This window comes from Ammospiza nelsoni, chromosome 17, assembly GCF_027579445.1.
Source record: "Ammospiza nelsoni isolate bAmmNel1 chromosome 17, bAmmNel1.pri, whole genome shotgun sequence".
NCBI lineage: Eukaryota > Metazoa > Chordata > Aves > Passeriformes > Passerellidae > Ammospiza > Ammospiza nelsoni.
This window is the reverse complement of record NC_080649.1, coordinates 425062-447245: the sequence shown is the minus strand read 5'-3', so window position 1 is coordinate 447245 and position 22184 is coordinate 425062. Positions and strand designations below refer to the sequence as shown.

General features: G+C 59.6%; 1 protein-coding gene across 1 annotated transcript; it reads right to left on the bottom strand.

The window, feature by feature from the left end:
* Positions 1-6266: 6266 nt before the first annotated feature.
* On the bottom strand, positions 6267-16293 carry HS3ST2 (heparan sulfate-glucosamine 3-sulfotransferase 2). The gene is made up of 2 exons (XM_059484303.1): positions 15860-16293; positions 6267-7411 (listed from the first exon to the last, which is right to left on the bottom strand). The coding sequence occupies exons 1-2, from the start codon at positions 16291-16293 to the stop codon at positions 6793-6795; spliced, it is 1053 nt and encodes a 350-aa protein (XP_059340286.1). The 3' UTR covers positions 6267-6792.
* Between the last annotated feature and the right edge of the window lie 5891 nt (positions 16294-22184).

Genomic DNA, 22184 nt, shown 5'->3' with positions numbered 1-22184 from the left:
CACGAAGGGCAGGAGGAGGTAATGCCCAGGCTGCTGGAGCACTGAGGCCACAGAGGGCAGGGAGCCCCTCATGCTCCTCTGCCCTCCCAGGTGCCCCCAGTGCTCTCCCTGCAGTGAGAGGTGTTTGCTGGGGAGAGGAACTGGGTCTCACCAGATGGTGGGGCTGATAAATTGCCCAGGAAAAGCAAACTAGTACATGCAGCTCGCGTTTCCTCTGCGTCTCCATTGCAAAGTGCCAAAAGAAATCTGTCTCAGGAATTATTTCAGAGAGGGTAATTTCTGTTTCCCAGTTGCTGTCATACATTAGAAATATCTGAAATGCCTCCGGTTGGTTTCCAGTGGTGAGGAGCAGCCAGGGGCTGCCATGGATGAGAAGCACTAAAAGAAAATAAATTAGCCTCTTGCACTCAGCCCTTCTCAGCAGCGCACCACGAGTGACGAGCAGCTGCTGCTTAAGTAACGACCAGAATAATGAGCAGAGCAAGGTCCGCAAGGGAATATTAACTCTGAGAAATAACATTTTCTCCCCCTTTTGAAGTTTGCCCCGTCCTGGTGTGGAGGTGAGCCATGGCTGCTGAAGCTGGCAGCGAGGGCTGTGGTGCTGCTCTGCAGCATCCTCTGCCCCACTCTGCCCGTGCCAGCCCTGTCAGCCCTAGGCCAGTCTGTCTCTTCCTGGTCCAGCCAGGTGTAAACCTGCTGTGCTTCCCACACTACCCAGTCACCTGCAATCCAACAGGACTGGCACTGGTCACTGCAGTGCCACACTGCTCACCACCACCCTCTCACCCCAGCTCTGCAGCCAGGGAAGAGCCTGAGCAGAGGGCACAGGGCTGCACTGTGCTCTGAGCTGAGCTCTGTGTTTCAGGCAGGCTGGCCCACGTCGGATGGAGCGGGTGGCTGTGGCAGCCAGAGCTTCTTGGTGGCTGTGAGTGAGCCCCCGTGCCTGGCACAGGGTGGGGGAGCTGCTGGCACCAAGATCCCTTGTGGCAGCTCCTGGGTACCATGGGCCCACCTGTCCCTGGGCACCATGACCCACCTGTCCCTGGGCACCATGGGCCCACCTGTCCCTGGGTACCATGGGCCCACCTGTCCCTGGGTACCATGGGCCCACCTGTCCCTGGGCACCATGACCCACCTGTCCCTGGGCACCATGACCCACCTGTCCCTGGGTACCATGGGCCCACCTGTCCCTGGGTACCATGGGCCCACCTGTCCCTGGGCACCATGAGCCCACCTGTCCCTGGGCACCACGGGCCCACCTGTCCCTGGGCACCATGGGCCCACCTGTCCCTGGGCACCATGGGCCCACCTGTCCCTGGGCTTGCCCTGCTGCTGTTGTGCATTTCCCAAAGCCAGGGGTGTGTTTTTCCAGCCCGTAACAGGAGCGTCCCAGTGCTGAGCCCTGCTGTGTAGCAATGAGTGTTTCAGGAGGCTCACCCCTCTGAAGATGTAAGCCAGCAGCACTCCTGAATTTCAATTCTTTTATCTCCTCCGGTTGGCTGAGTCATCCAGGGACCATTCCCCTGGCTCCGTGTGTACACAGTCCCCATTACACAGGGCTGCAGTTTGGAGAAAGTGCCTTTTTTCCCAGTGGTGATTAATGATGATAATCTCCCCTCCCACCGAGCCTCTCAGGTACCTGTTGCAGAGCCACCATCCCCAGAGGATGCTGTGCACTTAATGTGCCACCGTCAGACAAACTGCACATCCTTCTGCTGAAAAAGACACTGAACAAACCTGAACGGGGTGTAAGATTTCTTTGTCTTGTTTCCCACAACACCCATTTCATCTGTCCCACACGGGTGAGCAAGGGGGAAGCAGCGGGTTTGGTGTGCCCTCTCAAGCACGGGGGGGATCCCTTGGGATGATCCTGTGGGGCTGCACGTGGGGGGATCTCGTGGGGGGATCCCTCAGCTGCTCCTCTGGACAAAATGCCGTCAGCAGTGGCTAATTGATAATTTGGACTTGCATTTTTGCCAGGCTGCTGGTCCCAGGGAGGCAGCCCTTTGGGGGAGGCAGCCCTTGGCAGAGTCTCTGCCTTGACAAGCTGCAAGTGCAGGAGTGAGGGCATTAAAATGCTTGTGTGGATCTGGCAGGGACAGCGCTGGGACAGCGACAGGCAGTGATTTGCTGGGAAAGAGGGAAATGGCAATATTCTCCCTCAATGTTATTATAGGGCTGTGCCTCAGGGTGGACAACCCAAGAGCTGTGAGAAAGACTTTAATTTGCTTTTCCTCCCCAAGGAGAGCTAATGGCACTCAGTGCAGCTCTGGCCAGCAGCCACCCTCAGTGCCAGGGGGCACCGAGCACCCTGAGTGCCACACAATGGCAGGGCTGGGGGATTGTCCCCAGCTGGGGCCGGGGCTGGCGTGGCTGAGGTGCCCCCCTGCTCCACCGAGCTCTGCAGAGACACAGCACATCTGAATGAGCTTGTCAAATGAGATTTTCTGTCTGGTTAGAAATGGATTTTCGAGCTCCTCGCTCACATGTAAACATTTTTAGTGGTCCCCAGCCAAATCAGAGCCAGTGAGAGCAAACATCAGGCAGTGCAGACCCAGTCCCTGCAGGGAAATCACTGGCCACTAAAGGAAACCAAATGCATGATGGCTTCGAAAGGCATCCATTAAAGTTGTGCTGAAGTGATTCATGGTGCTGGTAGTTAGACTTTAATTAGATCTTAATCATGTAATTTTATCTTTGTTTTAGAGATTAGAGATAAATGAATGGATTGGTCTCATAACAGTGCTGTGACTAAACAGAGCACTGCCACATGGCAGCTCCGTGACAGGCAGAGATGGGACTGGGAGCATTGGCCCCTCTGGGTGCTCTAAATAAAATTGGTGTGTTTTAAAGAAAGAAAGAAATTTATTTAAAACACACAAATCCACCAGGACCTACCAACACTTTCCCTCCTGGCTGCTCTTTTGGGCATCCCCAGAGCTGTGGCACAGAGCTGCTGTGCCCTGCAGGGTATGTGGATGGATGAGCACGCCCTGAGTGGCAATGGCAGCGGGACCATCCCTCTGCTGGCATGCAGGAACCCCGGATGCGTATCCCTGGAGGGGTTTCCTCCCTTGCAGCTGTGGGACCTGTCACTATCTGCCCTGCCTTGCACCTTGCTCTTCAGTTACTTTATTTGAGCCCTACAAAACGGGCCCAGGTTTGCAGAATTATTCCCTATGGGTGGCAGGACTGGGACAATGCTGCTGAGGCACAGCCCAGCTCTGTGGGGCACAGAGCCCACTGCCAGGGCTGCCCCTGGGGCTGGGATCACCCATGCCTGGCACAGGGGCCGTGTCCTGAAGCACATTCCCAGCAGCCACGCCTGGCAGGGGATGCAGCAGCTCCATCCAAGCCTCAGCTTTTGCCTCTCTGGGCTCTCTGAGCTCTGCCTGGAGCTGAGCTCTGCCCAGGGCTTGCCCCCGGGCTGGCAGGGAGGCGAGGTGGCAGCTCTGTGCCCCACGGTGCTGCAGCGCCCGCTGCCAGAGCTGAGCCAGCCCCGCTGCCCTTGAGCGCTTGCCTGCCCTTGCTGCAGTGGCAGTGCCCCCTTCCCACCTGCCCTCTCCTGCTTGACATGCCACAGGAGCCACTCGAGCTCATTACTGTGGGAGATTATAGGTCCCCAGGTAATAACGAGTCTTCAGATAATTACTAACAGACTCTCTAATAGGAATGAACTCGGTTGAATCCATTCAGTCACTGGGTAAATATTTATCCCTGAGCTGTCCTTATCTCCAGCCACTGGAGCGTGCCAGCGACGCTGTGCTGTCCCCACGCCACAGGAGCCAGCTGGGGAGCGGGGTGTGGTGAAGGAGCGAGCTGAGGTCCCTTCACACCTTGACACAGCTATGGACACACCTATTATACACTTATTCACACACCTATTGACACACCTATTGTACACTTACTAACACACCTATCCAGAGCAGGGCACCTGCGCTGACCCGGCCTCATGCCGCGGCTCAGGGCTGGCCGGGACCCAGCATCACACGCTGTGAGCCCCAGCAGCGATGTCCCCTGTCCCCGTGGGAGCTGTGCCATCCAGCTGTGCCATCCAGCCATGCCCATCCGGCTGTGCCCATCCAGCCGTGCCATCCAGCTGTGCCATCCAGCCATGCCCATCCGGCTGTGCCCATCCAGCCGTGCCATCCAGCTGTGCCATCCAGCCATGCCCATCCAGCTGTGCCATCCAGCCGTGCCCATCCAGCCGTGCCCATCCAGCTGTGCCCATCCAGCTGTGCTGGGCAGCAGTGACAGACCCTGAGTCGCCCCAGCCCGTGCTCCTGTTCCTTGCTGCAGCCCGATGCAATCACGGGAGGGAGCTTGACCTCCCTGACTGTGTGAATCCCAGCTGCCCTGCGCACCCATCATCCCGAGGGCTTGGAGGTCTCCGTTAATGACTGTATTTACCTGCTGCCCACTCTGTGTGCGGGGAAGGAGGCGAGCTGGGAGCACACAGCCGAGCATTGCAGTGGGGGACAGGGCTGGGAGCCCCCCACAGCCACTCCCAGGACTCTGCCTGCTCCAGTGAGCATGGAACCAGCAGTGAAAATGAATCATATTAGCTTGGTAAGAAGTTAATCAAATTTTCTCGGTGCTCACGGTGCTGCGGTCCTGCCGTGGTCAGAGGGATAACAATGCTTGCTCCTCGTGCACCTGGAAATACCAGGGCTGGATTTAACGAGCTGCTCCAGTGACCATGGGAGACCCTGGAGCCGTGGTGTCCCAGGGCTGCGCCCCCCGGGTCAGGGCGTCCCCACTGGGGACAGGCAGGGTGAGGAACTGATGGGGACACCATGACAAAGGTAACATCCTGACTGGGGGTCCTGGGGCAGTCCCAGTGGGGAAAGGACCATTTTGGGAGGAGAGGCTGCTCCCAGGCAGGAGCAGGGCTGTGGCTCCCTGGATGTGCCCGTGGCTGTGCTCTCCTGGGCAGGGCACTCACCACTGATGGGAACGGGCCAGGGAAGGACCCCCTTGGCCCAGCTGGTCTCAAGAGCTGGATCAGGGACCACTTAAACCACATTCATTATGGTTAACCATGTATGAGCTGATAAATATTGAACAGCTGCTCTCTGGGGTTCAGGCCTGAGTGCACCCATCAAAACACAGCACACAGGACGGGGTGGCTGCTGTGGGGACAGCTGGGGCCGTGCTGTGCCAGGGATGGCTGCAAACAGTGGTGTGACAGCCCTGAGAGCAGAGCCCCTGTCCCCGGTGCCCTGCCAGGCCGGGCCAGCATGGGGGTCCCTCTGGCAGCCCCTGTGCTGGGCATCACCTCTCCAAACCAGCAGCACCCCATGTCCTCACCAAACCCTGCCATCCTCAGCAAACCCCTGCCCTGCCTCCTCCGCATGCAAATTGCCTGCTTGGGGCTTTTTAAGCCATTTTTAAGAGCTCCTAATGTGCTCTGCATTTTCAGTGCAGCCCTGCCTGTGCCCTCATTTGCTCACCCTTTGGAAAGCTAATACTTGATTTAAGCACATTTCTGCTCCCTCCATTTGTAGGGACAAATGTAAAGTAATTGTTTGATATCGCAGCAGTTTCCTCAGGCTCCAGCTCTAATTTCCCACTAATACAGTATTGTCAGAAGGATCAATCTAACCTGGCACCTTCTGCCTCCTTGGAGTGGATTGGAAATGGCTTTTCTACTGGCTGGGATTTGTGAGTCTCGCTGTGAATGTTTTTCTCCTTTAAAGGAAAAATCATACAAGCAAATATCCCATTTTCCTGTCAATGGCCATTAATTCCCATCTCTCCCTCCACCTGCCCATACCTGCCTCTGGGTCCCCTCTCTGCTGTGTCTTCTCCTGTGGCTGGCATTGGCAGAGACGCAGATGGGGCTCTCTTAGGTGTCCACTAATTAACTCCAATTTTTTCCTATTAGAGCTCACTGGTCACTAATCACTCTCAGTGAGGCCTTGCAAACTGGTCCATGGTGTGTTCCATCCCCACATGGTCACTGTGCACCATTCTGAGACATCCCAGCCTGTGCCAGGGGATGAGCCTGGGCAGCCCCAGGCAGGGCTGTGCCACAGCTTCCCCTGGGTCATGTCAGGCCTGTCCTGCCCGAGCCCCTGCCCGTTCCCTCGCTGCCTCGGGGTGTGGGGGCTCCCCGAGACCCCCAGCTCTGCCCTAAGAACAGCCCATGCATTCGGACTGGTGGAAGCCACTTTATTTACATGAAGGGATCACAAGCTGAACAAGGAAACTAGTGCCACTAAAGTACCCGTAACAGCAGGACTCTGTGCTTTATTCACAGGACAAAATATCAGTACAACATTTTCCATAGATTCTTTGTCAAGCAGATACATCTCACTGTCCTCAGGGGTACACATGGCGCGCAATGACAAAGTGCAGCTCTGCCTGCCCGGGACAGGGCCTGGCAGGGACAGTCCCACTGCCACTGTCCAGGAGCACCCATTGCTTTGGGACACAGAGGGCTGTGCTTTGGAGCAGCCTGGGCACAGGCTGCAGATGGGGCCATCCCCGTGGCCCAGGGACCTTGCGGTGCTCAGAGCAAACAGGAGCCCACAGAGGTGGCTGCTGGCCCGCTGGGACAGGCAGTGCTGCTGGGCACCCATCCCTTAGCTTGGTGGCTGCAGCAGGATCTGAGTCTTCCTTGTCTTGGTTCTCCAGAGCACTGCAGACTCCTCAGGGAGAGGGGACCCCCTTGCCTGGCTCTGCCCGCAATTCTGGGCAGGATGGGCTGAGGGGTCCTGGCTCCAGCCCCTTGGGCCCTCCTCAGAGAACACTGCAGCTTCCTGTCAGTGCAGCTCTGCTCCCGGACACTCACTCCCACCTGAAGTCCTGCCCGACTGTTTCATAGAATTTGATGTTATAAGGTCTATAAAAGTCCCGAAGCTGCTCGATGACCTCGGGGTCTATCTGCACGTGAGTCCTGCCCTTGGACTTGCCAAGGCAGCGGGGCAAGCCGCTGCTCTCTGACTTCTTCAGGCACGGGAAGCCTTTTGTCTTGTTGAAGTAGAAGTGCTTGTCAGTGATAACCCGTTTGATGCCCAGGAAATCCTGGACCTTGCCCATCTCGCCCGCCGGGTCCGTGATCAGCCTCTCGCCGCTGACGAAGTGGATCTGGGACAGGGGGAAGTACTGGAGCCAGCTCTGCAGGTGCACGGCGTACATGCCGATGCGGATGGCGTTCCAGGAGGTGTCCACCAGCCCCAGGCTGCGGTTGCGGAAGGTCAGCCCCTCGAAGGTGGGGATGTCTGGCTTCTTGGACAGCGTCTGCGTGTAGTCCGAGATGGCGCGGGTCACCGGGTTGCGCACCACCACGATCAGCTTCGTGTCCCGGGACATGTTGAAGATGCGCCGCGGGGCCTCCTTGGTCACAAAGTAGCTGGGGGTCTTCTCCACCGTGATCTGGCTGTCGAGGGTTCGTGGCATCAGGCTCCTGTGGGCCAAGCAGAGGGGCATGGTAAGGGAGGAGCCGGCACTGGCACCGGGAGGTGGTGGCAGCGCCATGGGGCTGGTGACGTGTCCCCTCCCAGTGGGACCACGCAGGCACAGACCCCTCCAGCAGCTCTGTGGAGGACCCTGGCCGTGGATGGCTTCCAGGTCCATCCCAGTCCCAGGGGACAGCCAGGCAGAGGACGGGGGCACCGGCAGCCCCACGCTCACACCAGTGTGCGTCCAGTGCCAGGATGCAGGAGTGGGATGGCTGTGCCACACCACCACCACAAGCAGCCTTGGGGAGCAATGGACAGAGCCCTGGGAGCTGTGCTGCTCTGCCAGTGGGAGCTGGGACAGGGAGCTGTCCAGGGATGTGGGCCTTGTGCCCGCCAGGGTATCACCCACTCCAAATGGGCTCCTGGGTACACACATCTGTTTCTGGCACTGGCAGCTGGGCTGCAGGCCAGGCAAGGAGCACCAGCCTGGGGGAAATGCAGCATCCCTGCAGCCCAGCTTAGCACTAATTAAATAATTTGCTTTGACATCTGAACATCCAAATCAAATAAAAACTAATGGGATGGAAAGATTTATAAATTGGTCTTGTATTACTAGAGTAAACTATCAAATCCACTGCAGTCAGATGCATGGCACTGGAGGTGCCCTGGCTGGAGCAGGCAGGGACAGGTAGGGAATGCCTGGCTGGAGTGCGCAGGGAACTGTGGCAGCCAGGATGAGGCCAGCACCCCAACACCCCATCCCTCTGTGCATCCCTGCCTGCAGCCATCCCCCAGAGAGCCCGAGGCACAGGGCTATCTGTGCCACAAACCCAGACAGCTGCCAGGGCCACGGGGGCTCCCCAGGCTGGGCCGTGCAGTGACCAGGACCTGGCATCCCTAAAGCACTGCCCATGGCCAGCAGCTTTGGGCTGAGGAAAGACCTGATGGGGAGGAAGAGCAGCCCACAGCAGCTGTGCGAGCAGAGCACAGAGGTGGCAGAGCAGAGCCAGGGCATGGCAGGGAGAGGTGGCACCTGCCGAGGGCACCATCCCACGCACCCCCATGTGCTCTTGACCAGCCTCCTAACTGGAGAGAAAACAAACTAATTAGTCAGCATAAATTAGCAGGGCTGGTTCACTGAGGTACCTGAGCACGGATGGCGCTTAATTGGCCTTTCCCACTGCTCTGCTTCAAACCCCATAAATCCCGATTACGATTCCCATTGGTTAATGACTGTCAGGAAGCGCAGGCACACGGTTCTATCTCCACATCACAAACAAGTTTCATCATAAATCAGCGCAGGACAGCTCTGTAAGTGATTCACTATTACAATATATTGTGGAGGATCATAAAACTGCTGTTTCATTAATGGCTCATCCTCAAGCCTGTTAGATTTTCATTACGTGAGTTATTAGGTCCATGCATTCAAAATACAAAATTACAGGTTCTAATCCATTATGAAAAACACAAAACCTCTGCATAGTAAATTACTGAAATGAGACAAGAGTTGTTTTTTTTTAAATGGACTCCCAGTGTTTGCTGCTCATGAGCAACAGAGACTGCTGAGACAACAAAACACAGCACGGGCAGATAAATAAATCACCAGTGAAGCCATGCAAGGGGGAGAGATGTCATCCAGGCATTCATTTTCCCACTAACAGCAGGATCCCCAGGGCTGCAGGAGCAGGGAAATGCATGGCAAACTTAATTACACCAGACTTTAAAATAATATTTTTGGACTTGTGCACTCCCAGGGTTATTTGCATACAAATAGCATGTCACACAGCTCTAAGGCCCGGGCTGGCAGGTGCAGATGTGAAGGTTCTTGGTGCCACAGTGCGTGGCCAGGGCTGAGCCAGGAGCTGCTCCTGTGGCTCTGCTGCTGTCCCCAGCTGGCCTTGGCACTGCCCCTGGCGTGTGCTGAGCCAGCGGTGCCAGCTGGGGACAGGGATGTGACACTGGCAGGGGGAGGATGGCTGGGCACTCGCTCAGCACATTGCTCTGGCTGCAGGGACAGCATTGATTCCTCCTGAGTTAGAGACTGCTTTCACTAGAGCTGCCCAGTTCGTAAAGCTCTTTATTGCCACTTGATACGGGCACTGACACTCCCTTCAGCCCAGATTTAGAGGTTGCCCATGTTAGTGACATGGGGATGGGCACAGCCCAGGGGAGCTGCTGTGCCCTGCTGTGCCCAGCTGTGCCCACACCACCCCAGAGGTGCTGGGCAGCAATGCAGAGCCTGGCCTGGCTGTGCCAGCACGGAGGCAGCGGCTCGCCCTGAAGGGGTTAACTCTCACCAGCACCTTCCCGAGCCTGAATTATTAATTTTGTTATAATCTGCCTTTGGGCACCCTGCGGCCCCTACAACACTCCCACATTAAAGAAACATGCACTCCCTCACTGCTGCGCTGCTTTGATGTCGAACATGCGTGAAACACTCTCCCAGGGAGGAATTTGTACCAAATCTCATCAAACAATTGAGATATTGCAGATAAGAGCGGGGAGGGCAGTGCCCACTGATGATCCCATCACAGCCCTGCCCCAGCAGCTCTGGGTCAGTCCCTGCTGTGTGCAGAGCTTGGCCTGGGCCACCCTGGCTCCATCTGCTCAGGGGCACAGAAACAAACTGCCTAATGTGGCAAAAGCCCCGAGTGCCAGCTCTGTGCTGAGGGCTCTGCTGCCCCTGTGCCAGCTGATGCCAGCAGCAGGAGGGTGGGCTGTGAGCAGCTCCAGCTGCAGCTTGCTGTGCTGGGAGGTGAGCAGGGAGGCACAGGAGCTGGCACTGCTCCCGGCAGGGCTGAGCTGTGCCATGCCGTGCCGTGCTGTGCCATGCCGTGCCATGCTGTGCCATGCCGTGCCATGGGTGCACACACGGCTGGCAGCACCCTCAGCCTCTGCCTGGCACCTCTGCTCAGCAGGACCGTGGGTGGCAGTGGTGGATGAAAGCTCCAGCAAAGCCACTTCTGGCAGCCTCGGGAAGTTTGAACAGAACTGGCTAAACGTGTGAGAACCGAGGTGTGATGGAAATAAAAATCTCTGGTGAGAGATATCCCAGGGGCCATGGAGGGCACAGCAATGAGGGCTGAGGGCTGCAGCACCCTGCCAAGGGCTGCGAGGGGCTCAGGGGACAGGGGGGATCCCCAGCAGCCCTGGCACGCTGGCACCCCACAGGCTGGGCACTGCCATGGGCTGGGCACTGCCATGGCCAGCGGGACACACTGGGTGCAGACACAGCCCCATGCCCACAGCCACAAACACCACCCGAGGGCCCCTGGCTGAGCCCCACAGCCCTGCTGCCACCACCCCACACTACTGCAGCCAGGATTTAATGATAGAGCAGCTCCCTTTAATAAATGTTTATGTTCAAAGAATTTACACCAGCGCTTGCAGACAGCTAATGAGGGACATTTCCATGCATAAAAGCAGAGCGAACACAGTAATTAACTTTGTTGCTGATTCACTTTTAATCATTTAAATGCTCCAGAGATTTGCAGTGTCCTTTAAGTCAAGAGATTCTTTTCCAGAGGGCACACTGCCATTGCCTTTCACATGCACACACCTTTGTGTGACTCTCACCCTCCTCAGTAACTGCTCAGCACTGATGGAGGGCCTGGCAAAGGCCAAGGCCAGCTCTGAGGGCAGTGGAGCTGGCAAGGAGCAGGAGATGAGGGAGGGCTTCCTGCCCAGCTTGCACAGAGCCCAGCTCAGCCCTGCTGGGGACTGCCCTCTGCTCATGGACTGCCTGGAACTCACCCCTTCCCATTTCCAAGGCAACTCCTTCCACAGCTGAAACTCCAAAATGGAATACTCGTTTTTGAAACCTCTGCCTGCGCCCCAGCTGCTGCAGCAGTTCCCAGTTCCTGTGTCAGAGCCACGGTGGCCACTGGGTGACCTCCCTGTGCCAGCTGAGTGCAGATGGCACACGGACAGTACAACCAAGCACAAACCCCTCCCATGGCTCCTGGGGCTGCCCATCACCCCGAGGCCCCGTGAGCAGCTCTGGCCCTGCTCCCTGTGCGCTCAGCTCTGGGCACACACTGTGGGCACGGCCTGGCCCCACCATGGACACCCAGGGCCTGCCGGCCTTTCCTCACCAGCCTCCCAGGGCAGCCTGGCCCGTGGTGTGCCAGCTCACCAGCTGAATGTGGTGCTTCCAAAGCAAGCTGAGAACAAACTGCAGATTACAAGCAAGGTGAAGGAACGGACCTGATATACACGTCTTTAACACCAAAGGCAAGGCACACACGTGAGCTCATCTCAGCATCTCCCCCAGCTCCCCGGGCAGGGAAGCTCTCCTGGCCCGAGTGAGGGTCTGGCAGCACCTGACACAGCCCGGGCAGGTCAGCAGGAGCAGTGCAGGGGCAGCAGGGCAGGGCAGTGCCCAGCGAACGCTGCCCACACAGCCTCATGCAGCACTCTCTGCCACGGTTCCAGGCACATTCCCCAGAGCCAGGGCACTCTCTGAAGTCAAGGAAATTTCAAAGCATCCTTGAAGCTGCTGCCTTCCTCTCGTCTCACTAATTAACTTCACCCAAATGCACTGTCAGTAAAGCCCACAGCCATGTCCCGGGCAAAGCCTAATGGGCTCCCATTTGTGCGTGTGCCAGCCCGGCCATTAGCCGGCAGCAATTAGCAGTGGCCGGGAGCAATTAGCGTCTGCCGGCTCCGTGCTCGCCGTGCCACAGCCCCGGGGGCTCGGGGACACAGCCGGGTCCTGCAGGGTGCTCCAGCCACGCTCCTGGGCAGCGGCAGTGCCTGGGCACCCAGAGCCAGGGCAGGGCAGGGCTGGGGGCAGAGCTCCAGGCACCTGTCCCGGCCGTACAGGAGAGCCAGGCTGGGCACAGGTGCCATCCCTGGCATCAGGGCATTCGGGTCTGTGCAGAACCAGAGGGCTCTGTCCTGTGCCAGCACCGCCTCAGGGCTCGGCTGTGGCAGCCACAGGACGGGTGCCAGCCAGGCTCAGCCTGCTGCTGCTGCAGCCACAGGGAAAAGCCCCTCTCTGTGAAAACAGCCCTGGGGCACCTGACAGGACCACTCAGGAATCCTGATAAAGAAAACTGCACCCTGAGATGCTGCAATTGGAGCCACTGCTCAAATTAACGGCAATTTAAATCACACCACCTTCCCTGTGCTCTGGAAAATATTGAAGGTTATTGGCCCACACTACTCACAGCAGGAAAAAGCTCAATATTGAACATTTAGTGCAGGATTGGTAATGAATCGATATTCCCCAGAAGTCGCTGTTTGGTTTCAGTTGTCTTAAAACAGACCTTGCTAAAAATATCTTTCCTGTAGTGTATCTGTAGCTAATGAGGTGGATTAGAGAGTGATGGGAACTGGGAGCAGCACGGGGCTCAGGGCGTGGAGCCGCTGAGAGGCAGCCCTGGGTGGTGGTCCCACAGGGGGGAGCTGGGGCTGGCTGTGCCCAGCCTTATGCCTGGGGCTGGCTCTGCCCAGCCCTCATCCCCGGGCCTGCCTCTGCCCAGCCCTCATCCCCCTGCACGGGCCTGGCTCTGCCCAGCTTTATCTCTCTGCACGGGCCTGGCTCTGCCCAGCCCTCATCCCCCTGCACGGGGAGCTGGGGCTACTCCGGGCCATGGCAGCAGCTGAGGCAGGAGGCACCATGAGAACAGCTGTGAACAAGCATGACATTTGGAGAGGCAAGGGCAGGCAGATGAGGAGGTGTCCCCTCCCGCTAGCTCTGCCATCTCTGCGTCAGACAAATGCCAGGGCAGAGGACAACGTGAGAAAATGATAACCAACGTTTCTGGAGCATCAGAGGGGCTCATTTCTCACGCTACGTGCAACTGCACCAGAGACCAGCTTGGTCTCTGCACTTGGGTCCCCACTGGGGCACAAGACACAGCTGACTCTCGGCATCAGCAGCCAGGGCTCCTGCAGGCAAAGCCTCTGCTCACACCAGGGAATGCCTTTACCTTTCCCTTTGCCTTGCCAAGGGGTCAGTGCCCCGGGCAGGCTGCAGTCACCACCCTCCAGCAGCCTGGCAGCACCTGCTCTCCCCAGCCAGAGGCTGAACACAGCCCCAGCCAGGCCAGGGGCAGCCCCCACTCTGGGGTCCGGGCAGGAGCCCCCCACAATCCCTCAGAGCCCCCACATCCACTGCCCAGCCTCTGCTCTGTCCTTGTGGGCCATGGCCACGGGCAGGACTCTGCTCCCTGCTCCCAGGCTCTTGGCAGAGCGACAGAAGCTTATCCCACTGTGGGTTAGACCTGCTCCCCATTAATTGCTCCAGTTGCAAGGAGGAAAATCAATTCCACGTTTTATATTTTAGCAGCCTCTGTGCTTAAGTTTTGGCACATTTGGCAGTTTAAAAAAAAAATAAGGTAATAAAACCAAGGAAGTGTCATTTAATTGTTTTAGCTGAACTAATTTGCAGGCCGCGCTTCTCTGGCATGATCTCTCTATTGATCCAGACAGAGCTGGGCCCTGGGGCAGGGCGCTGCTCACCTGGCCACGCTCCCACTGCTGCTCCAACTCACCCCAAAACCACCCTGCCAAAGCCTCAGGCTGCATCCCTCCTGGCCATGGACAGGTCCCTTTGCATGGAGAATCCCAGATGGAACAATGGCTCAGGGTGGGAGGTGTCTGCCCAGCTGCACACTGCTGCAGCCCCTCAGTGCCAGCCTGAGGGGAGAGGGCACAGCTCCTGCTCAGCACCATCCCAGGCAGGGTCTGTCCCTTCATTCAGGGCAGGCTCCGTGTCCCAAACCTCAAAAGGGAGGAGTATCACAGGTCAGTCCTGCACTGCCCATGAGGCTCCCAGCCCCACATTTCCCACACTGACAGCACATAGGGCAAGCACAGCCCACATCAGTCACAGACACAGGCATGCAGGGAAGGATCCCAGCTCAGGATTTGGGGGGCTGTTTCCCAGCTAGGTGCTGAGCCCATGGAGCTCCCCTCTGAGCCAGGGTTCAGCCAAGACCCATCTGCTCCATCACCCATCCTGTCACTCTGTGTCTTCCAGAGAAAGCACTGTCCTCACATGCCTGTGCTGCAGGGCTGCTCACAGCCGCAGGCTTTTGGGGGGTGCAGGAGGGGTGACAGTGCCTGATGTTGGGGAGGATGTGGGAATGACACAGACCTGCCAAGAGGCAAGAGCAGATCAAGGGTATTGCTGTAGCTACTCTCTGAAGAGCAGGAGGAACGGGGCATGCTGCAGGACATCCTCAAGAGAAGGAAAAAGCTTCAGTAAGCTTCACCTGTGCCTGTCCTGGCTCTCCTGTCACCTGCCAGCAGTACGGGCGCCAAAGGATCTCAACACAGGGCAGCAGCGCTGCAGGTCTCCGTGCATGCCTGCACGAGCCCCAGCCACCAGGAGCCGAGCAGAGCTGGGAGTGAGCACCATGTCACACTGACTTCCACCTGCCTGCACGGGCACCGACCTGCTGCGGAACAGCCAGGAAAGCGCCGTCGGGATGGAGGCAGGAGAGCTTGGTGTGCCCCACAGGCCGCCTCCTCTGCCACCACGGTGCTCCGACACACAGACAGACAGAGCCCTTTCCCCTGCTCTGAGCTACAGGCAGCCGGGGCCCGGCCAAGCCCCGCTCGGCCTCCCGAGGCTGATGCCCAGCAGAAGCGCCGTGGCCTTGCCCAAAGGCACCCAGCCCTGTCCAAGAGCACAGCGAGCACTGCCAGAACACTGGGGGAACCTCGGGGAGCAGGGGCTGAGCGCCGGCAGCACCGCTGAGCCCACGGGCGCTGTGACCTGCTTACAGCAGCACTCACTGCCTCTCCAGAGCGCCCACCGCACCTCACAAAAGCCCTTACGGAAATTAAATCCCACCATCTCCTGCTGGAGACACACTCACTGACCTCTGCAAATGGTTAGAGATTCCATATAGCTCCACAGTCACTCGAGTTCAGAGAGAGGGGATGGCAGAGGACAAGGACTGTCCCTCTCAGGAGCCAGCGATCAAAGCCGGCAGCAGAAGCGTGCGGGGCGCACCGAGCAGGGCTGCGGGAGGACAGTGCGTCCCGTGCAGGCACTCACGCGTTTTGGAGAACCGTTCACCCAGGCAAACGTTTCCTCAGACGGGATGGAAGGGATGCCCTGGCATCGTCCCGGCTCCGGGGCGCCTACCGGCAGGGCCGGGGCTCGGGGGGCTGCAGCCGAGAGCGCCGGCGAACGGGCAGGACCGAGCAGCGACCCACTCGGCTACAGCAAGAAGAGACTAAGGAAAACTCCCGGAGAGCGGCCGGGCGACAGCTCCCGCCGCCTGCCGGGAGCGCTCCGGCCCCGCCGGCTCCACCGAGTGACCGAGGAACGCGGACCGAGTCCGCACCGAGAGCGAGAGCGCCGGGAGAAGAGCGGGGACGGGCAGCGGGCGGCGGTGCCCGCGGTGCGGGGGGACGGGGACGCTCCGGGACGCGGGACGGCCAAGGGGTGCCCGGGGCGGGCGGGGACCGGTGCCGCAGCCCCCCGCCCTCACCTGTACCACTCCAGCCCGCGGTGGTAGTTCCTGTCGAAGAAGTGGGGCTCGGTGCCCAGGGCGCGCACCTCGGGGTGCACCCGGATGAACTCCAGCACGGCGCGGGTGCCGCCCTTCTTGACGCCCACCACGATGGCCCGCGGCAGGCGCTTGGTGCCGGGCCGGGCGGGCCCCGGGGCGCTGCCGGCCGGCGGGGCGGGGGCCGCCCGCCCGCACGGCCGCGACTGCTGCAGAAGTTTCTTGGCGGCGGCGGCGCGGGCGGGCGGGCAGCGGGCGCGGGGCGCGGCGGGGCTGCCGCAGCAGCACAGGAGGCTGTAGCACAGGTACGAGCAGGACAGCGACAGCGTGAAGAGGACGAGGACCCTCCCTGCCAGCCGCCGGGACGGAGCCGGAGCCACGGCCGGGGCCCGCCCGCTCGGCGCCCTACGCGCCATGGCTCCATGGGGCCGCGCCGCCGGGCACGGCGGGCCCCGGCCCGGCGCCCCGGCCCCGCCGCGGCCGCTCCGGCATCGCCCGCGGCTACGCGGCGGCGCGGCCGGGCCGCCCGAGGGGGCCGCGCCCGCCCCGGCCCCCCTGCGCCCGCCGCCCCGCCGCGGCCATCCCCGCCATCGGGCGGCGGCGGCTCCGCGCTGCCTCCGCGGGAAGTGCCGGGGCAGCGGCGGCTGCGTCGCTATTTAAGGGGCCGCCTGACGTCAGCGCCTCCCGGAGCCCCCGCGGCCGCTCGGCGGCCGGTGCCTCCCCCGGGCCGGGCCGGGCCGGGCCGGGGGTGCCCTTCCTCCCGGCACCGGGCTGCCCGCGAGTCCCGCCCTGCCCGGCCCCGGTGCCGCTGCACTCATCCCGTCCCCGGCCGCGCTGTCCCGCCCGGCCCTGCCCCGCTCTGCCCCCACATCCAGCCCTGAGCCGCTCGAAGCAGCGCTGTGGAGCCGGGGGCACTCGCCTCCGTCCCCGCAGCCGCACGCCCTCCGCCCGGGAGCGGGGAGCAGCGGCGGAGCGGGGTGAGCGGCGGAACGGGGTGAGCAGCGGTGGCCGGGAGCGGCAGCCGGGGCGCGGGGCTGCCAGGGTCACGGCCGGTGCCCGGTGCCCCAGCCCGGTGCCGGAGCCGCGCTGCCCGAACCATCCGCCCCCGAGCGGGGCCGCCCCACGGCAGCATCGCTTCTGTCCTCGGGAGGGCAGGAGGAGCAGCCATCGGCCGCCGCCGTGCCGCCGGTAAGTAGGAGGGAAAGCTTTAAAGTGACGCATGAATTAAATTTCACTGCCGGGCTGGGGCTGCTCAGCCCCGCCTGTCCTGGCTCTGATGCCCCACATGCAGGCTGAGCCGGGGAGCCCCCGGCTGTGGCAGAGTCTGAATGCGGACTGCTCCATCCCCATCCCCGGCTCCCCTGTTCTTTCCTTTCCTTTCCCCTTGCACCCCGACATCCCAGGCTTCCGCTTGGCTGCTCCCGCTGAGCCAAAGGGCTGCGTGCGGCACCGCTCAGACATTAGCAGCCATCGCTCCTGCTTTCTCAGCACTAGAAGCTTGATCGGCTGCAGAAAAGTACTTGTCTCGTTCCTTGGGAAGAAGAATGATGACAAGGAGAGACAGGCAAGAAGTGCCAGCCCGACACAAACGAGGACGCCGCAGGCTCCCGGCTGCCAGTCCAGGGCGGGGACCAGGTTCCCTCCTGTGCAACACCCAGAACTCGGTGCAGACCTGAGAAACAATGGAAAAAAATGAAAAGCAGTGCTGCCTGCACGCTCTCACCTGGCTGGGGCATGGCACTGCTCCTCCCTGGGAGCAGGAATGGAGTTTCCAGGAAGACACATCCTGTTGCCTCAGGAGAGCTCTGGATCTAGAGGATGGGCTGAGTCCTTGTGGAGACAAACCTCATCATCCTCAGTGACCCACGGGTTTTTCTTTTTGGGACATTGGGTACAGTGCACTGGTCTGTGTGGCAGCAGGTTGTGGCAGGCAGGGCTGAGCCCCAGCCCCTCTGTGTGGCTCAAAGCAGGGGATGGAGCCACGGGCACAGCACCAGCCCAGAGGACAGCCCTGGGCCATCCCTGACCTGTGTGAATGCACCCAGGGCCATCCCTGACCTGTGTGAATGCACCCTGGGCCATCCCTGACCTGTGTGAATGCACCCTGGGCCATCCCTGATGATGTGAATGCACCCTGGGCCATCCCTGATGATGTGAATGTACCCTGGGCCATCCCTGACCTGTGTGAATGCACCCTGGGCCATCCCTGACCTGTGTGAATGCACCCTGGGCCATCCCTGATGATGTGAATGCACCCTGGGCCATCCCTGACCTGTGTGAATGCACCCTGGGCCATCCCTGATGATGTGAATGCACCCAGGGCCATCCCTGACTGATGTGAACGCACCCAGGGCTGGTTCTGCCCCTCACACGCTGCACCAGAGCCAGCACAGGGCCGGGCAGGGCCTGGCACTGACAGAGCCCACAGGATTTCAGCCTGGGCCACTGCCCTGCCCGGGCAGCAACAGCAGGGCCGGAGGTACCTGAGGGGCCAGACATTGGCAGGTCCTGCTTTCCACAGTGGAAGGTATCTGTCACTTAGTTCCTCTCCATGACAAACTGCCAAATCTGTGGAAAAGTTGCTTTTTCCGTTTTAGATCACCACCTCCATGTGGTGATCCAGCCTCGGCAGCAGACACATTGCCTAAGCATGAACATTAGAGGCGTCTGGATAAATAAAGCTGCTGCGGATGCCTCAACACCTCCAGGTTTCTCTGCTTGCAAGGGAGGAATGTTTTGTAAAGCCGACAATTTCGCTTCCAGTCTTTGTATCTGTGCAGGGCACGTCTTTTCCATGACATGTTTGCTGTTTACGCCCCACTCCACATAAACAACAGCTTTCTGGTACCATCAGCACGCTGCCGGCCCTGCTGCCTGTGCTAACAGAGCCCTGGGAGCCAGCCCCCAGTGGGATCCCCAGAGCAGGGTGCCAGGCTCTGGCATTGCAGGAGGAAGGAGCCCACGGGATCACTGCAGAAGATACCCTCTCCCCAGCCAGTGCCTTGCAGCATGGGGGCTGGAGAAGAACTCCAGGAAAACGTCCTGCCCCTTCTGCCCCCTCACCTGGTCCTTTGTGGAGCTGGCGCTGCATCCTGCTCCTAGCCTGATGCCATCCTCTCCTTCATCTTCTCTTCCCCACCTCCCTTAGCCACTTTTCAGGGTCCCACCAGTGCTCCCTCTCCTCCCCATCCCTCTTGGGTCCCTGGCTCTGTTCCCAAGCAATCTTTCCCATCTTGCCTCCTTCATCACTCCCAAACTCTCCACTCTCTGTCTGTACATTTACCAAAGCAGGAACCCCACTGCCTTGTCTGACATTGACCCTGAAGGACCCCAGCATCCTGTCCCTCCCAGGCCACCTGCAGCTCCTCAGTGCTCCTTTGCCCAGGGCAGTTTCTCCAGTATGGCCCTGCAGCCTCTCCTGCTCCGCCCTGCTCAGAGCAGCGCTTGGCTCAGGCACCGTGGGGCTGTGGCCGAACAGCGCTCATGACAGACCCCACAGAAGGGATTTGGGGCTGTCTTGCAGCCTCAGGCCAGCCCCTTTGCCCTGTTTCCCCTCTGAGAGACTGATCTCACCACAGCATGAGCTGACAGCGGCAGGAACCACTGCTGGGGGCCCGCAGCTCTGTGTTTTCCAGGGAGGACCTGGCCCAGGGCTCATCCCAAGCACAGACAGCTGCCAGGCAGGCAGAGAGAAAAGCTCCCTACAAGTGTAGGGACCAGGAGATTATTACAGAAATACACAAAGTTTGTGCCGGGAGCACATGACACCTAAAAGAATAGGGAAGCAATAAAGTGCACCCTACAAAGAGCAAATATGATTAAAAGTGGTGTCCTGCCCATTATGTCTCCATGTTGAAGGCAGAACAGAACAAGTTTAGAGCTTATTTCCAGAGCCAAAGAAAGTGCTCAGTGCCAAAGAGTCACTGTTAGTCCAGTTTTCTGTATGTCATTAAGAACCTTTTGATTCTGGGCTGACAAACTGCCCCCTACCCTTGTGTTGGGAATCAGGCTGAGCTCTGCATGTGCAGGGACAGGGGGATCCTCAGTGCTGCAGGGCAGCCAGAGCTGAGTTGCTGCAGCCTCTTGGCCTTGCTGAGCTCCTGAAACAGACACCAGGCCTGCTGCTCAAGTGCCTCCCTGTTCTCCTTGTCCTGGCAGGAAACTTGGAGCTGCTGAAAGGACACTTTGGCATTGAGCAGTGGGCAGAGGGATGCAGATCCTGTGAGGGGCCAGCAGGGTGCAAGGATGGGGATCAGAGCTGATGGTGCTCAGAGGCTTGCTACACATCCCCAGGACACTGTGGGGGGCACAGGCCAGCAGGACTCGGCCATTCCCAAGCACTGCAAGCACTGGGACTGCACCCTCACTCCCAAAGTGTCCAGGATCACTGTGGCACCGTCAGCACTCACCGGTGACTCATTGTCACCACTCACACCGTTCCAGTGGTGCCCTGTCCCCGGTGCAGCCTCGCACCGGCCTGGCCCGGTGGGAGCCGCATGCTGCAGAGGCTGGGAGTGGTGCTCAGCCCCATCAGCTCATGGCACTTGAGCTGCCCTGGCCCCTGGGCTGCTCCTGGGGCTGCTCCTGCCTGGCACAGCCCCTCGGCTCCTTCACACCCCTCCCGAGGCTGGCACATCTCCCAGCTCTGCACTCCGGGGTCTCCTAAGGCCAGTGGAGTCTCCAAGTGCCCGTCAGACAGCAGGATGGAAGTGCAGGCCGTGGAGCTGCCTTCAATTGGGTCTGAACTCCTGTTAAGCCTCATTAATCAGTTGTAAATGCACTGTATTCTCAATAAGGTCAGAAACAATAAATTTAATTTTGACTCTGACTCAAGCTACTTTGGTCCTAATTCTGAGCCTCCTGCCCAGCCGGAGCAGCCAGCCCTGGCTGTGTTGCACAAACTCATTTGATTCTGAAATGCATTTTTAAGCAGGATGGAGTGGTGCTTAAAAGCTAAATGGCTTCCCCCGGCTGTAATCACTGCTAAGAGTCCTGGAATGAAAGGGATAAAGTCTGGGGGCAGTGGGAGGGTTTAATCTCACTGAGTAGATTACAGAGATTACTGCAATTTAATCCTTACATATCTGTCACTGACGCTGCAAAGACCATAACCGAGGTGGGCACGGGTGTGCCGCCCCCGCCCAGCCCCTGCCCCTCTCTGCTGCCCCCGCTGGGATGGGGTCCAGCAGGCCCTGGCCCCGGGGCTGCCTGCCGAGGATGAGGATGCCAGCCGGGCTGGCCCCGTCCCAGCCGTGAGCACCTGGGCAGGGAAGGAAGGCAGCGGCTGTGGGACCGCGGGCTGAGCCCATGGCACTGGGCTCCGGCTGGCTGCGCCGGGCTGGGAATGCACCAGAACCCGGAGAGAAGGGAAGGGCTCCGGGCGGAGGCAGTGCAGGCAGGCGAGGGTGACCCACAGGTTCCCGTGTCCTGCTGCCCAGGGCGGCTGGATCCTGCTCTCCGCATGAGCATCCCTCCTGCCCCAAGGAGCCAGAGCCGCCTCCCTGCTGCCGGAGGGCTCCGGCGGCCGTCCCGGGTCTGTCGGCGGCAGGCACGGTGCGAACGGCACAGAAATGATGCAGTTGCAGGGTTCATCTGTGTGCTGCGGCGGGCGGGGACCCTGTAACCATCTCTGCTCTCCTACACACCAGCACGGAGCTCTCCCGGCTCTCCGCAGCGCCTGCTTAGGGTAAATCTCATTATCATTCCCCGGGGATCACAGGGGCAGGAGCTAGCTCTCCAATAACTAGAAATATCTCTCTGGCTCACAGACCCTCACAATTATATTTAACTGCAAATGAGGAATCTGTACTCAAACACAAGCTGGTAAATTTTTTTTGAAGCTTGTTTTCAGTGTCACCGCATGTTCAGCCCAGCTCTTCCACAGCTCTGTAACCCCGTCCTTGCCTTATGCAAACTCAAAGGCAGAAAATCAGAACTGAGCTGCCCCGTTCCCACTGAAGGGACAGGATTGGGTCACTCACTCTTGTTCCCAACGCTGCTGCCTCCTCTGGCACCATCGCTGGGTGGAGGAAGGCCTGCCCTCCTCTTCCTCACTTCCCTGAAGGTCCCCCTCCACATGCCAGGAGGTGTCACTGCCCATGTTGAAGGCTTTGGGCTGGCTAAAAAGCCACAAAGGACCGGCAGAGCAGGACGTGCTGGCAGAGGTCTGGGGCTGTGGAGGCAGCAGTGCCTCTCCCAGGAAGGGTCCCTGCAAAACCAACAACACACCTGTGCCATCTTCGGGGACTGCTGGGCGTCTGGTACCTTCGTCTTGTCCCCTCTGGGTGACCAGCCTATGCCTCTGGTG

Bases quoted from the DNA above. Each gene is read 5' to 3' on its own strand.
- HS3ST2 (XM_059484303.1), bottom strand. From the start codon at position 16,293: ATGGCGCGTAGGGCGCCGAGCGGGCGGGCCCCGGCCGTGGCTCCGGCT. The intron at 7,412-15,859 runs GTGAGGGCGGGG...CTTGGCCCACAG, and splicing joins CGCGGGCTGGAGTGGTACAG to GAGCCTGATGCCACGAACCC.